At 38.8% G+C, this 15,122-nt stretch overlaps 1 protein-coding gene across 7 annotated transcripts in view; it reads right to left on the bottom strand.

Annotated features, from left to right (window-relative positions):
- DOCK10 (dedicator of cytokinesis 10) overlaps nucleotides 1–15,122 on the bottom strand; it is a 266,256-nt gene that overhangs the window by 86,207 nt on the left and 164,927 nt on the right. For all 7 annotated transcript variants that reach the window (XM_042950329.1, XM_042950326.1, XM_042950328.1 and 4 more), the window contains exons 9-14: nucleotides 14,209–14,294; nucleotides 13,850–13,933; nucleotides 13,573–13,728; nucleotides 5,976–6,197; nucleotides 5,659–5,781; nucleotides 4,388–4,470 (exon numbers count right to left, since the gene is read on the bottom strand). In XM_042950329.1, coding sequence (XP_042806263.1) covers nucleotides 4,388–4,470; nucleotides 5,659–5,781; nucleotides 5,976–6,197; nucleotides 13,573–13,728; nucleotides 13,850–13,933; nucleotides 14,209–14,294 — 754 coding nt within the window. The remainder of the gene's footprint in view (nucleotides 1–4,387; nucleotides 4,471–5,658; nucleotides 5,782–5,975; nucleotides 6,198–13,572; nucleotides 13,729–13,849; nucleotides 13,934–14,208; nucleotides 14,295–15,122) is intronic.

Consider the following 15,122-nt stretch of genomic DNA (forward strand, 5'->3'; position numbering starts at 1 on the left):
TTGTATTACATAAAGAAAGCACCATGAACATGAGCCATTGATTGTCTATTTCACTGGAACTAGACAGAGTTAGTTAAAACACGTAAGTTGTTTTTGTCCAAATAGTATAGTAATGCCAGGCAATACAAGCTAGTATACATAACATGCTTAATGTTAGCTTTTCTCCTTCAAAATTGATTATACTCTGTGCCTATCAAAAAAAGTTAGAACCGTGTATAATTGATTTTCCAGTAATCTTAGAGAGCTGCTGAAGTTTTATTTCTTCTAGCTTAAGGACTTTGACTAGACTATTTTATTACTCTTGAAATTAACCAAAGATTTCCAAATACCAAATAACCAAAATACACAGATTGACATGGCCATTTAGATAGATATCTGATCATAGAGCTGTAGTGTCAAATAATACCGAAAATGGGCCAGAATCATATTTTTTAGACTCCTCCTACCTTTCTGCTCATTTTTCTCTGTTAAGTGGTAAGTGAGGGGAAATTTTTCATTCTGGGGATGCAGAATGAGAAAATATTTAATTCAAAGATTTTATTTAAATATCACACAGGGCTTCTGTTCGGGTGTGTGGCATGTTGAAACCAATATGATGTATTTTCAACACAGGAGGAGGTCAAACTGACCTTGAGTAGTGTTGTTGTTGTTGTTTGTAATTAACCAGTCATTACAAATGTATCACTAGACGTGAGCTGTAAAACTCGTTCCTGCTTTTATCCGCAGCTCTGTCCTGCAAACAGCTCACTTACACTGGACACGTTGTAAAGAGGGTGAAGAACGCAGGGCCAGGGAGAAGAGCTGCTCACAGCCCCCTACACGCTGTCCTTGCTTAATAAATATGCTAACTGGCAAGAGAACAGAGAACTGACTCATGCACACAGATGGTTTCGGGATGGCAGGATGCTGTGCCCAGTTCCAGCTGCCACAGTTGGGCAATGATCCGTATATGGTGAGGGTCTCAAAACCATGACGTTTGGGGGATGACTGAAGAAAATGTGGAGTTTAGCTGCAGGAAAAGAAGCCCAAGTGTCCCTGAGAGCCTCAATCACGAGCAGCATGAAGAGCTGTGACACAGAAAGAATGGGGCATATTTCTGTAGCTAATGTAAGACAAAACACAAAAGTAATTGTCATGCGGTTGAAAAATATATTTTTTTAAATGAGTTATTTAATCACTAGACCTATAGAAAGAAGGAAGGAACCATTGTGGGATGCACTTGAGTTTTGGTCATTGGGAGGATTCAGAGGTTGGACAACCGTTTGTTGGGGATGTTGTTAGACTGTGTGCCTTTTGTAAACACATAGATGGAAGAATGAAGTTTTTAATTGAGTTTTGTTCAATTTTAAAGAAATTCCAGGGTTGTGCGCCAATCCATTTAGAATATCGTGTAAGGTGGGTTAAAAGAAATCAGAGTTGGGGCACCTGGGTGGCTCAGTAGGTTGGGCGTCTGACTTTGGCTCGTGGGTTTGAGCCCTGTGTCAGGCTCTGCATTGACAGCTAGGAGCCTGGAGCTAGCTTCACATCCTCTGTCTCTCTCTCTCTCTCTCTACTCCTCCCCTATTTGTGCTCTCTCTCTCTACGGTCATAAGCTAAATTGTCAATTCTACCCTTTTTAGTGGCAGTTGATCTTAAGGGCCAAAGTGTTTTAGGGTACACTCAAAGCTACACTGTTAGGCAAACTGCAATCTAGAAAATATAGTAGGAAAAAAGGAGGCCAAACATCCAGCAGAATCAATAGAATATTGAAATATGTCAGCTAATGGCTTGAGTAACCATGAGCCCTCCTCTGATGCAGTTGCCATTTTATTTGAAGCAATTTCCACATTGTGAGGGGGACTAAAATCTTCTTTGGCTGGATCTGGTACTTATTTTTGTGATTAGTTATTCCAAGGGGTTTAACATGAAATCTTTCAAACTATGCTGCTAACCATTTTTTTTTTTTTTCTGAGATGTCAGAGATGTTTACGTGAATGTAAACCATGTATTTATGTGCACAAATTGGTGGTGCCTCCTGTTTCCTAACCTACAGCCAAACCACTCATCAGGCATCAATGGAGCATGAGCTTGTGGTTTTGTTGACTTTCTTGTCCTAGACGTAATTACTTCGATAGTCAGGAATATTGTCAGCCTTCCTAGAAACCTCATCCGTCTTTCTTCCAGCATGTCTTACTAAACAACTTCACTGTACAATTGTTACTTCTTCTCCTAACTGATCAATAAAGGGTAATGCTTTTCCTTCTCTACCCCACAATATTCTTTGCTGTGCCAAATTTACCAGAAAGGGGGACTTGTTGCAGAAAATATGATCTTCCCAGGTGACTTAATAATCATGTAAGAATAGTGACTTCAGACAATGGTTACATTTTACTGGGTACATATCTGTGCTTGTTAATCTCTGCAACAGTAGATTATGTATTATCATTCCTCTTTTGTACATTAAAAAAAAAAGCTAGCGTAAAGATAGCCTATGAGTACTTGCCTAAGTTCACTTGGCTATTAAGTACAGTATAGATTTCAAAACCAGCTCTGGCTCTCAAATGACTGCTTCTAAAACCTCACAACAGTGCTCAGCCACTTAACAGAAAATGTGTTTGCCGTTGTAAGTTTGCTATACTGGAATATTTCTCTTTTGCCAAAAGATATCTATCTTATTATGCCCCAACAGGTTTTCTTGTGGGAATTGAGAATACTTATCAACATGAAAGAGTTTAACCAGAAAATTATGACTAGTTATCCTTTCTCTGGAAGCTTGGGAGAAATAAAAACAACGAAATTCAACATAAAGGTTCAGTATATTCGGATCATGTCTGTTCCAGGCATCATGTACTGGCATTAGCTGTCCCTGCAGGGCGAGAGGCACAGAGAGACAGAGTGATACGTGTGATCCACTTTATGCCAAGTGCTTTCGTAGCTGAGATTGCCTCCATTGCCCACGAGGCAGGTCTTGTCAGTTTCATCGTGTGGTTGGGACCCTGAGAACTGGGAGGAAACTGGAGTAAAGTTACCGTCCGTAAGTGGTGGCCTGAATTGGACCGTGTTTGTCCAACTCCTGGGTCTGGTCTCTTTCTCCCTCACTACAGGGCTGCGTTGGAGAGACTGTGCAAGTCTGTCCTGGTTTCCTGTCGCTCATATTTCCACCTTTCCCTCCCCTGCACCTACCTGGCCCCCACTTCAAGTAACAAGCTCACAATGATAACAAATATTGGTGGATTCACTCTGGTTATGCTCATCCCTGGGTACTGGGAGACCTAAAAATGGCAAAAATTAACAGACGCTGTCTTCCTTCTGAAGTTACCACCATTGGGACAATGTTACCAATGTTCAAAGGAATACTTACTAGGCTGTCTTACTTCATGGCACGCTAATTAACCTATTTTTATTTATTTATTTTTATTTTTAAAAATGTTTAAAATGTTTATTATTTATTTTTGAGAGAGAGAGAGAGAGAGAGAGAGCGTGAATGAGAAAGGGAGAGGCATAGAGAAGGAGAGAGAGAATCCCAAGCAGGCTTTGCACTCAGTACTCAGTACAGAGCCCAACATGGGGCTCAATCCCAAGACCGTGAGATTATGACCCGAGCCGACACCAAGAGTCGACTGCTTAACCGACTGAGCCACCCAGGCGCCCCAACCTTTTAAAGTTAATTTGGTTTATACATTGCTGACCTTTTTGTCCTCGTGTCTATGCCAGGCTTTTCCTCTTTTAAGAAATTCTTACACACATAAGGATGCAAAGAAATTGAGGAGGACAACTGTAATTGATCTTTAACCAGATCTGAAAAGCAATTCTTGTTCTTTATGCAGAGGTTCTATGTCCGGGAGGATGATTCCGTCCTTAGTGTTGACATAACTCAGCATTTCCATCAGAAACTGAGCCAGTACTGACAAATCTGGCTATGCTAATTAGTGCCAAAATCAAAGAGAGCTTAAATGATCAAGCTGATGGTTTCCTCTGGACATCCATACATAGGACTATGCCCTACACATAGATGAAAATACGCAGCTGCATAATAAATCACAATGCTGCCATTTGAATGTTATGCACACTGAACTCTCAGGCCTGATATAATGCCAAGCGTTTAATAAACCAAATATGCATAATAAACAGGTTATGACTTTGATCCCACCAAGAAGCCATAGCATATCTGGTCGTGCACACACTGTGCACATATCATAGCCCCAATCTATTATACTCTGTCTTGCTGAATTGTCTTGTAAAGCACATGTTTCCAGAGAGCCCCGAATATTTATGAAGATGACACCATTAATATTTTTCCAGGTTTTGGTATATCACACATAACAGGCAACAGAGAGGTGTTCAAACGGGTTTCCAACGCAGACTTATAAACGTATGACTGTTCTGTTGGTTACAGATGTCAACCTACCTTACTGCCCAAGCAAACGGCATGTGGTACTTCCCCAACTTGCTGCAGAACTGCCTGTTGGATTTCAGTATCTTTTGTGCATACTAAGGGAAAAGTAAATAAAAATATTGTTTAGAACACCTCTTCCCAAACAGTCCAAGGAAAACACTAATAGATACTTGTCCACATTATCTTGTACTGAAACTCGGAAGGTCTGTCTGTCTGCCTTACTGGGCTGCCGATTCTGTCTTGTAAAGAACCAAATGATCTCCTCTGTGTTCAAACTACTGTATTATGTTTTTCTTTCTTTTCACTCTGGAAGTTTCAAATATAGAAAATACGCTTGTCTTGGAACAGCGACTTTTTCTTCCCTTTTATCAGACTGGAAAGGTCTTACAATATCGAATGGAAAGCGTTTTCAAATTTACACCCACAGACCATCTTATACCCTTATTCGTTATGGCAGAGGTTGGCAAATGTATTCTGCAGAGGATCACTGTAAGTATATTGGGCTTTGTGGACCACGTGGTCTTTGTCGTGGCTTCTCTGTCTCTGTAGCAGGAAAGCGGCCATTAGGCGATCCGTAAATGATGGAGTGTGACTGTGTAAATAAAACTTTATTGACAGAAACAGATGGCAGGTGGATCTGGCCTGCACATTGTAGTTTGCCAAACCCCGAATCTCATGAATATGTTAAACACTGCCCTAAATTGTTACACATGCTCAAATTCCATTCTTATGCGGTCTTTCCCCAATACATTTCCCTTGCATGAAAAATACAGACTTTTAATATTTATTTCCTACCAACTAGTAACATTCGATTATTAAAGAAAATGTGGTTGGAGAAAAAAGAAAAAATTTTCTGTTGTCCTATCATTTGAAGAACTCCCAGCACATCCTTTACTCTGTTGTCACTTCAGTGTTAGAATAATTTGACCTACAGTTATCTGTCTTACTTTTTCACTTAGTTCATCATCAGTAATCTGTATTCACTTGCTTTTAGTCAGATTAATCCTCACTTTTCATTATTGTTAACATTTTGATCCTTGGAGTGAAAATTTTATACACATTTAAGTTGATTTCTACTAAGAGATGATCAGAAGTCAGAAGCTGCTTGGTCGAAACACACAAACCAAGAATCTATACTTTAAAATTTGCCCGATGGACATTCGTTTCAGTAACCAGTGACTATTTTGAGACTCACATTTACCAAGCTTGATAATTCATTAAGGCAGTGTGATTTTATATCCTGAAAGCAGCCTGAATTATTTATGGAAAAGATTATGCATTACCTTGTTGGAGTCCGGATTTTTAATATAAGGTTCAGCACCACTTGCAATGTTCCCCATCAGTACTTTTTCGATTTTGGCCACCAAAACAATGTCAGAATGTGGATTGCTTACAGAAAATATAGCCTATGTACGAAGAAAACAACTAATAAGCATCTAGGGATGCATACTGAAGACATTCACAAAATTTCTTTTTTTTTTTTTTTTTTTTAAAGGGACAGCTTTTAGGGAATTTTTAGTTGGGAAACCAACTGTATTCTTTCGGTAAGAATGATGAAACGAGCAGTTTCAGGGGTATCGCAAGTAAACAAAAGTGCAACCTGCTTTGGAAATTTTAGCCATTCCTCTGGAAATCCCTTGACGTGAGGTTCTTCTGATTGTCTTGGGGAAACAGTGTCAATGTTTCCATTTTCCAAAGCCACGGAAGCCCCTGAGAGCATCTGTCTGACAGCAGTGTGATTTAGATCCACATGAAAATCCGCAGAAATCTTCCTGCAGTCTCTGAGGTCATAAAGTGCCACACTCACAAAAAAAGGCTCAATCTGCAGGAAAAAAAGAAGTGATGGTTATGATATAAAATCGTCATACATGCAATTGCCTCTTTAGTACATTATTTAATAAAACAGTAGATAAGAGAAATTACTATTTATATATGGTATAATATTGTTCTCTAAAATATACAATATATATTAAGCGGTAAGTGATTAGCAGTTTTGGAGATATATTCTGAGATTATCCCAATGTCCTGATACTCATCAAACCTAACTCACCTAATTCTCCATTGGTAACTCCCACTGGAATCAACTACCACTAAGATGGCTACCAATGGTGATTTTCTAGTTCCATCATTCTTTCTATATTTACTAGTTGGTATTCTGTAATGATGAAACTTTCTATCTCTCTTCCTTCCTCCCTCCCTCCCTCTCTTCCTTCCTTCTTTCTTTTTTTCTTTTTCTTTCTTTCTTTCTTTCTTTCTTTCTTTCTTTCTTTCTTTCTTTCTTTCTCTTTCTTCATACCTCCAAGTATAGACTCATGGATTACTACTATTTTATTCAATAGATTTCAATCTCTTACTATCATTATTTACATTGATGCTCAAATTGTTTCAGATTTGGCTAGAGGTAGCTCCCGTGACTTTTTGGTAGATTCCATAATTTTGGGGGCACTTCTTCACTCAACAAGATGTTCTAGGCTCATTGGATACTTTCAATGCCCCAGTCATTTCTCCATACAGCTCTAGTACCTTTCTGTGAGGGTGACATTTAGAAACCAGGATCTCGGTGCTCATTATGCTCATTGTTACTGGGACGCATACACATATGCACACACACATACACATACACATATCCATACACATAACATTCACATCTACAAGGATTTCTTTAACTCTATCTGTACATGAATATTTTATGAAATATTATGAAAAACTCATGAGTTCATGTTGATACTTCTATTTCAAATTCAAATCAAGAAGGGTTATTTCAAGCCTTTTCCCTATTCATATTTCATATAACTATTTCCTCCAATAGTGAAAAATTGGCTCTTGTTATCATTGGTCTATTTACTTATTTGTTCAATCAATTTACTTACTGTTCAGAGTAACCAGTCTGCCAACCACAGCCACCTTCTCGAATTGTCTCCTTTGTACCACCCTGCACAGTACCCCAGATCCTGACAAAGCCAAGCACATTCCATTTCTGTGCCTCCACATAGCTTTCTGCCTCCCATTATGAGGACTTCTTGGCTGGTTACCCAATTCCAAGCCTCTGAGTAGCTGCCTCTGTACCTCTCACCACCATGCTAAGAAGGAAAGGGAAAATGTGAAATAAAGAGAAAATGGGAAGGTAATGAAAGATGGGAAAGAAAGGGAAAGTTTCTTGGTTGAGTTTTAAAAAAGCAAAAAGTAGGTAAAGCGGTGGTTAGAAGGGGCTTCTAGGTAGATTAAGTGACATGTGCAAAGACATAAACACAGGAAAGAACATAAAGGCATGAAAGAATGCATTTGTGGGAGACGCATTTGAGGAACATTAAGGAGGTACACCCAAAGAACTTAGAAATCCATTGGGTGTTCTCGTTGGTCGGAGAGAGGTGTTCACAGGGGTATGCATAAAAGAAAATTCCCAGGTTTGGAGATGTAAGAAACTAAGTGGACGGCAATATCATTCACTAATATATAAGATAAAGATACAAAGATGAGTTCTGGATGGTACATAGAGTTGTCTATAGGACATTCCAATCACAGTTGGATATATGAGTTTTGAGCCTGGCCAAAGAAACTGGGCTGGGGATGTGGACCCGGGAGAGTTTTGTATGTGGTTCTTGTTTAAGCCATGAGATAAAGAGAAGAGAATCAGAATGTTATCCTGAACAATATCAGCATGCAAAAGATAGAGGTGGAGTAGGGAAAACAGGCTGTAAGGCGACTGGGGGGTGGAGAGAGATTAAAAAAAATATATATATATATGTTAAATGCTGCCAGAGTATCGTAGAATCTGAAGAAGAACGATTCCAGAAAGATGAAATTTTCAACAGAAAACTGTTAAATGCAACAGTTATTAAATAAAACAGGGACTGAAATAAATAAATACATGTATATGTACATAGTTACATGTATACACATAGAAATAATTATGGCCATGCAAATAGATATAATTACATGTCATTAACTACAGATTTCTCAGAATGGAAAATGCTCCCCAAAACATTTTTACTTTTGTTTATGTCACTGACTTTTGAATTGATGCCCCTCATATATCAGTGTTCTGTGGGCAAGCAGGATATACACAAAACCACATGATATTGAATGTTTAATAGGTTATCTCATGTACTTTGAAACACAGTAATATGGCTAGCTCATAATGGGGTCATTATTTTATTCCTTAATACTAGCCATATTTGCCAGCTGCCTTACTGTTAGAAACAGAGCTACACATATAAAATGAAATTCAATAAAATATTAAAAAAAAAAGACAAAAAGTAAAAGTTTCCCATTTTACCAACTGAATTTAATTTAGAAAAACTTTTGGTTTGTGGTAGTGGTGGTCTGCAAGAGTAGAAAATGCAAAAATTACATGAAAGTAACTCAGGCAGGAACTCAAAACACATTGAAGGTCAAAGGAAAAAAAATCCTATTATTTGCCATGAATTGGTGCATTTTGATTTTCACTTCTGCTTGGTGAATGGAAATAAATTACCTACTTTGATAATCCATCAGAAATTAAAGCTCACGTGGTGATTCATTTATTTCTTCCAATCCACTTTTTCAACTTAAATGTCAAATCTTACTTTTTGAATCATTGGCTTTTCAATAAAGATTCGTTTAATCAAGCACTTGGAAGCCTACCAAATTAAGTCACAGGCTTCTTATGTTTAGAATTCTGTATTTTCTTAAATAAAAATCAAGAACATTATAATTTTAAAGTAGCTCTGCTGTGAAGCAGGCTTCTTTGTTCACATTTTAGGAATCAATTGCTATTTTCAAAGATATATTTTATACTAGAATACCGTCAACTTGAATTTGGTTCCCAATGGACTGACTAAAAAATTACATGCTGTCAAATATTGTTTCCTCACCATGGAAAAGTTTTCAAAAGAAGCTTTTTAGAAGCTCATTCACTAAATACAGGAGTTGGATCTTTGGCAACTTGAAGAAATATTTCGATTCACTTTAAAAAAAATGCTCTGTGAGTTAAAAACAATGAGTTTAAAAATAGCTACATGAACAAAAGAGTGTCACTCAATAATATACAAAGATTTTTAAAAACAATGCCGTTACATAAAAAATTGCTGTCAAGTTTAGGTGAGGCTGTTTTCTTAGTTTTTATTTTATTGTTTATAAGCACGATAAAATTGCTTTTTACAAAGTCATTTTCTATTTTTTTTAACACTTGTATCAATTTTAAAGTAAATTAAGTACAATACGGACATCCAAAGCACTCCAAATAAACTTGTCTCTCAGGCTTTACAGATATAAAAGGGCATACTGATGCTGGGTTCTGAACTTGGGCGTGTTCTCGTGCTTGGCAAGACTGGCCCAAATACAAACATTAAGCTTCTGAATATGAGTTTTAGTGCAAAGAAAGGAATCCATGTGGAAGGAGTCATATGCCGGGCACTGGAAAGAAAAGCCCATTATCTTCAAGTTTCAGTTTCCAAATTGGATATTTTAATCACACTTGAGGATATGCATGGTCAAAAAAACCACATTTATTTTTATTTCATAAGATGGCTAAATGCCATTATGATTTGGGTTACATTTTCCTGATATTTCCAAGTGGTTTCAAGAAGCAGCTTCTAGGGCTTTTGATTTGTTTTCTTTTGTTTTTTAAATTTTAATCCTCAATGAAAGTACATTGATTGTTCCTCCTGACCATTTCACTCCATGGAAATTTCTCGTTCCACAGTCCCAGGTATCCTCCATGTTGGCATATCTACTGGGCTCCTCTCTGGCTTCCTGTTACTCAGCGCCTCAGCACCATGCCACACAGCTGACCTGTTCCCTCTTGGCTTCATAGCCCAATCTTTTTTGGTTTAGCTCTACTTCAATGGCCATTCCTTCTTAGTCTCCTTTGGTCATTTCTCTATTCATCTTTTATTTATTTATTTATTTATTTATTTATTTGAGAGAGAGAGAGAGAGAGAGAGAGAGAGAGAGAGAGAGAGAGAAAGTGCATGAGTGGGGGAGAGGGGCAGAGAGAGAGAGAGAGAGAGAGAGAGAGAATCCTGGGGCTTGATCCTATGACCCTGGGATCATGACCTGAGCCCAAATCAAGAGCTGGTCACTCAGCCGACTGAACCACCCAGGAATCCCTCTATTCATCTTTTAAAGGTTTGGTTCCTGGCCCCTTTTCTATTCACACAGAAATTCCTAAATGTGACCCTCTGGGTCACTGTATGGACCAGACTTCCAAGTTTATACCCAGTTCGTGGCCACTCCCTTGAGTTCCAAACTTGTATTTGAATCTACCCAAAGGACATCTCTGTTTGGATATCTAGTGGGCCTGTCAAGCTTAACATGCCCATAATGGAATTTGGGGCCAATATCCCCCCAATCTGCTCTTCATCTAGTCTTGCCCTTTTAATGGCACCACCATGCATAGAAGTATTCAAAGCAAAGGCGAGGGACTCATCCTTGAGATACTCTTTCCCCTTGTCCAATGGATCAGAGAAGCCTGTCTGTCCAATTTACCCAGCATCAGTCATATCCATCCATTTCTCTCCTCCTTCCTTGCCAGTCCTAGTCTATGCCACGCAATGAACTAGGTGGCAGACTCCTATCTACCATCCTTGGTCAACTCTTATTTCCTCCAATTCATTACTTTTTTCTGACGGGATCTTAAAAACCAAAAACAAAAACAGAAATTGAACCACACCATTTGAAAGTGTTTTGAATCCTTCAACAGCCTCCACTCAGGATAAATGCAAACACTTCACTACAGCCTGTACCTTACATTACCTTCCCTTGGACTGTCCTTCCCACATTATCTTGGTCTGCTCTTCCCTTCGGCACCTACTTCCTGTTCCTAGAACTTGCCAAGACTTAGTTGTCTCAGGGCATTCACACTTGCTCGTTCTCCTGCCCTAGAATATTCTCCCATGACCTGACTTATCCTTCTCACCTGTTAGGTCTGTATTCAAATGTCACCTCCTGAGAGAGGCCTCGTATGACCACTCTACCTAACGTGACCCATCTCCCAGTTCCTCTGCATCACATCTGTCATACTGATTTATTTCAAACAACTGTAAACAATGTACAACTCTCGTGTTAATTTATTTGTCTTTTTAAAAAAAATTTATTGTTTGTTCTTTTCAAAAACAGTCAGCCTTCAAGAGGGCAGGGGGCTTGTTATCTTGTTCCCTGCTGTTTCCTGAGTACCTAGAAAAAGTCTGGCTCCCAGTAGGTGCACAGAGTAAGTACTTGCTGAAAAAGGAATAAACGTGACTTCCAGTACTATCATTTTTACTCACATACCTACTGCCCAATTATAGTTCTAAAATGTGAGAAAGTTTCATTGGGGGGGAAGATTCTTGCTGGTGAGTCAGCTCAATTTTACCTTGTCAACAAGATTCTCATGTGCAATACTGAAAACGCCAATACCTTGCATATATAGCATTCGCAAATTTCCAAGCAATTTCCCACCTATTAAAATAACAGTTAATATGTAATGATTGCTTACTGTGCATCAAGCATCATCCAAGTACTTTCCATATATTACTTCATGACTTCTTCACAACAGTCCTTTGAAACAGCTACTGTTATTATTATCCCATTTATAGAAGAGGAGAGGGAAGGTAAGCTTCCTGCCCAGCTTACCTGCCCAGCGTGGCAGAACTCACTGATGGGAAGGTGAGGCATACTGACCCAAGAGAGGCACATTATCACTTGATTCTCCTCATTCAATCTGAGGTTCGTAGCATGTACTATTATCCCTCTGTTACGCCAGGGAAAATGGGCTCAAAGAACCAGTGCCATGCCTGAAGATCCAAGGGCAGCAGGTACGAAAGGGTCCATCCTTTCTTCAAGCCACACACTGTCACAGCTAATGAGTCTCATTGAACTTCAGCATGGAGATGTGCATGGAATTGTGTGGTGCTCGGTCTAGAGAGAAAGCTTAACGCTGTTTTGTCTTCTAAAAAGCAAACATGGCTTATAATATGGATCTAGAAATAAGTTTTCTTCTTTGAGGTGGGAGATGATAATTGAGGGATGATTTATCAAAAATTAAAATGGACTGCACTAAAAACAATGAAAGGGGACATACCAGTACAACAACACTGACTTGGATTGGTGGCAGGATTATGTATAATTTTTCTTTCCTTATAGTTCAGAATTTAATGTTTATGCTCGCGGAATGCCCCCTTCCCACAAATAACTTTACAGTTGGTCTAGGGGTGCCTGGTTTGCTCAGTCGGTTAAGCATCCCACTCTTGATTTTGGCTCACATTCATGATCTCATGGATCATGAGTTTGAGCCCTACGCTGGGCTCTGTGTTGACAGCAGGTAACCTGCTTGGGATTCTCTCTCCCCCCCTCTTTCTGCTTCTTCCCCACTCATGCTCTCTCTCTCTCTCTCTGTGTCTCAAAGTAAGTAAATAAATAAATAAATAAATAAATAAATAAATAAATATTAAAACAATTTTTATACAATTGGTATAGAATTGTCCCCAGACTACTAGGAGAGAATTTTCTTTCTTTCTTTTTTTAAATATGAAATTTATTGTCAAATTGGTTTCCATGCAACACCCAGTGCTCATCCCAAAAGGTGTCCTCCTCAATGCCCATCACCCATCCTCCCCTCCCTCCCCCCCCCCCCCCCCATAGGAGAGAACTTTCAAGACAGTCCACTTAGCAGGAAAAGGAATCTTATGTTGATTTAATGAATGCTGTGGTGGTTCCCAAATATCAATGAAGCACCTTTTTTCCTCCCATTTGCCTATACTATTATTTAATATTTATCCAATATTATTTTACTCGATTCACTATGTAGCCTTGTCTTAGGCAGTGATAGCTGTGAAACCTCAGAGTTGATTTGTTTGTCCACACTATTCTCTAATATACATTCAAACAAACATATAAATATAAAAATTAAAAAAAAATTGACTTAAAAGCCATCTCAGCCACCACCAAGTAGATATAAACAATGCCTTAGGAAACTCTGAACCACTGTGCGATTGAATGGAAAGGACACTAGAATACAGTCCCTTTGACACTTCTTCAAGGTAAAAGGAACATTTTACGGTAGTATGCCCACTTCAGAACTCATGCATTTTTGTGATGTGGAAAATGCTGTCATTCATACTCCCTGGTGCACTAGCTGGTGTGAACTCAGTGCCTGGGATTATCAGGAATAGAAAAGATTTTGGCCAGGGTGGTGTGATATTGGCTGATCGGCATTGGATGTAACAGGGGAAACTTACATTCGTTATTGGGTCATTCTCATTCTCCGTAACACATCCCTGAAGATTTAAGTTGAGAGCTTTACAAATGATCATGATCCTCTTGGCGGCTTTTTCTTCAAATGGTTTGATCCCAAGGTCGGGTTCGAAAAGGTCCTTTTTCTGAAGTTTCAAGGTCTACAAAAAAGGTGGAAGGTTTTTCTCAACAAATGCCCATCATAAAAAAAAGAAATCCTGAATTCTAAACCACAATTGTGTGGATTGAGTTCACGCTTGCTCAGAAGGAATTTCGACTTACATCTATATCTGGATCCAGCGAGAACAGATTTAACCTCTCCGTATTTCGAGTTGTTTTGACAGTCTCTTCAGTTTCTGTGAGGTACTGCAGAGAAAACTGTGTTAGCTCTCGGTAACCAACTATCCAAATACTTACAGCCTGGCCCCCTCCACATGGCCAAGAAATTGCCCCTTAGTATCATCACTCTTTTAATATCATCCATTAACACGCAGCAAATCCGATCACAACATGCTTTTGTTTTTTGAGTGTTGCATTTCTTAGTTTAAATTTTAAAGTACAGCATTTCCATCTTTTCCATGAAAACAATAACTAATAAGTTATTCAAATTTATTTGCATAGTAAAATGTCAGCTTTATTACTTTTGCGAAGTCTGGGTGTAGGCTGTTCTCTGAAGACTCTGTTTCCTCTGGTGTGCTTTCACAAGTTACAGAATTATCCAGCGAATCTTGAAAAGATACACCAAGACAGGTTAATAAGTAATACTCATGAATCACACATCTCTCCAGGCTGTGGCATATCAAGACCGGATGTGGGATGGATGCAGGTGAGCAGATGTCTTCGTTGTATCTTGCCTCCAGGACTCTATATTGTTACAAGATCGAGGCCTGGAAATCAGACCTCCTGATGGTCATTTTGGGATTCTTTCCATGACACCACCCTATGTGCGTAAGAACTCTTGACCCTTATAATACCATACTTATACTTGGGGTTGTCATGACTTACTCCATCAATGCACCTAAAGTTTTCTTATCTGTGAGTACATTTTTGATATTCTGACTCTCTGGCCATCAACTTCAAGCCCATATTCTGGCTTCAGTTACTTAAACTCTCTAAAACTCTATAAACATGAATACTCAAGTTGATTATCATTAAGTAAATCATGAATGCTAAACGCCTGCCATGGTACATAGTAGTTGTGTTAAAGTCAACAACAGTTTTCTTCCTCATTGCCCCATGCCTCTTTCACTTTATAGAATATGATACTTAGACTACTAGAATCGAAAGACTCTGGTGTCTAAGATCCCATGGTGCTGGACAAAATGTCCTAAAATAGTTTTCCTTTCGGGAGGAACGACCCACTCTGGAAGTGAACTTGGCTTTTCTGTGGTCATGGACCTGTTTTTCTATGTGTCTCATCACCTGTCCTTTCCACGCTCTTGCTGCCCTCTCTTTGCCTAGAATGAATTAGAATTTTAAGAAGTAATAAGGATGGGAAGAAGAAAAATATTTTTATTTCATAAAGATCTCTAATATTGTGCAACATTTATGGAAC

Source organism: Panthera leo, chromosome C1 (assembly GCF_018350215.1).
Source record: "Panthera leo isolate Ple1 chromosome C1, P.leo_Ple1_pat1.1, whole genome shotgun sequence".
NCBI lineage: Eukaryota > Metazoa > Chordata > Mammalia > Carnivora > Felidae > Panthera > Panthera leo.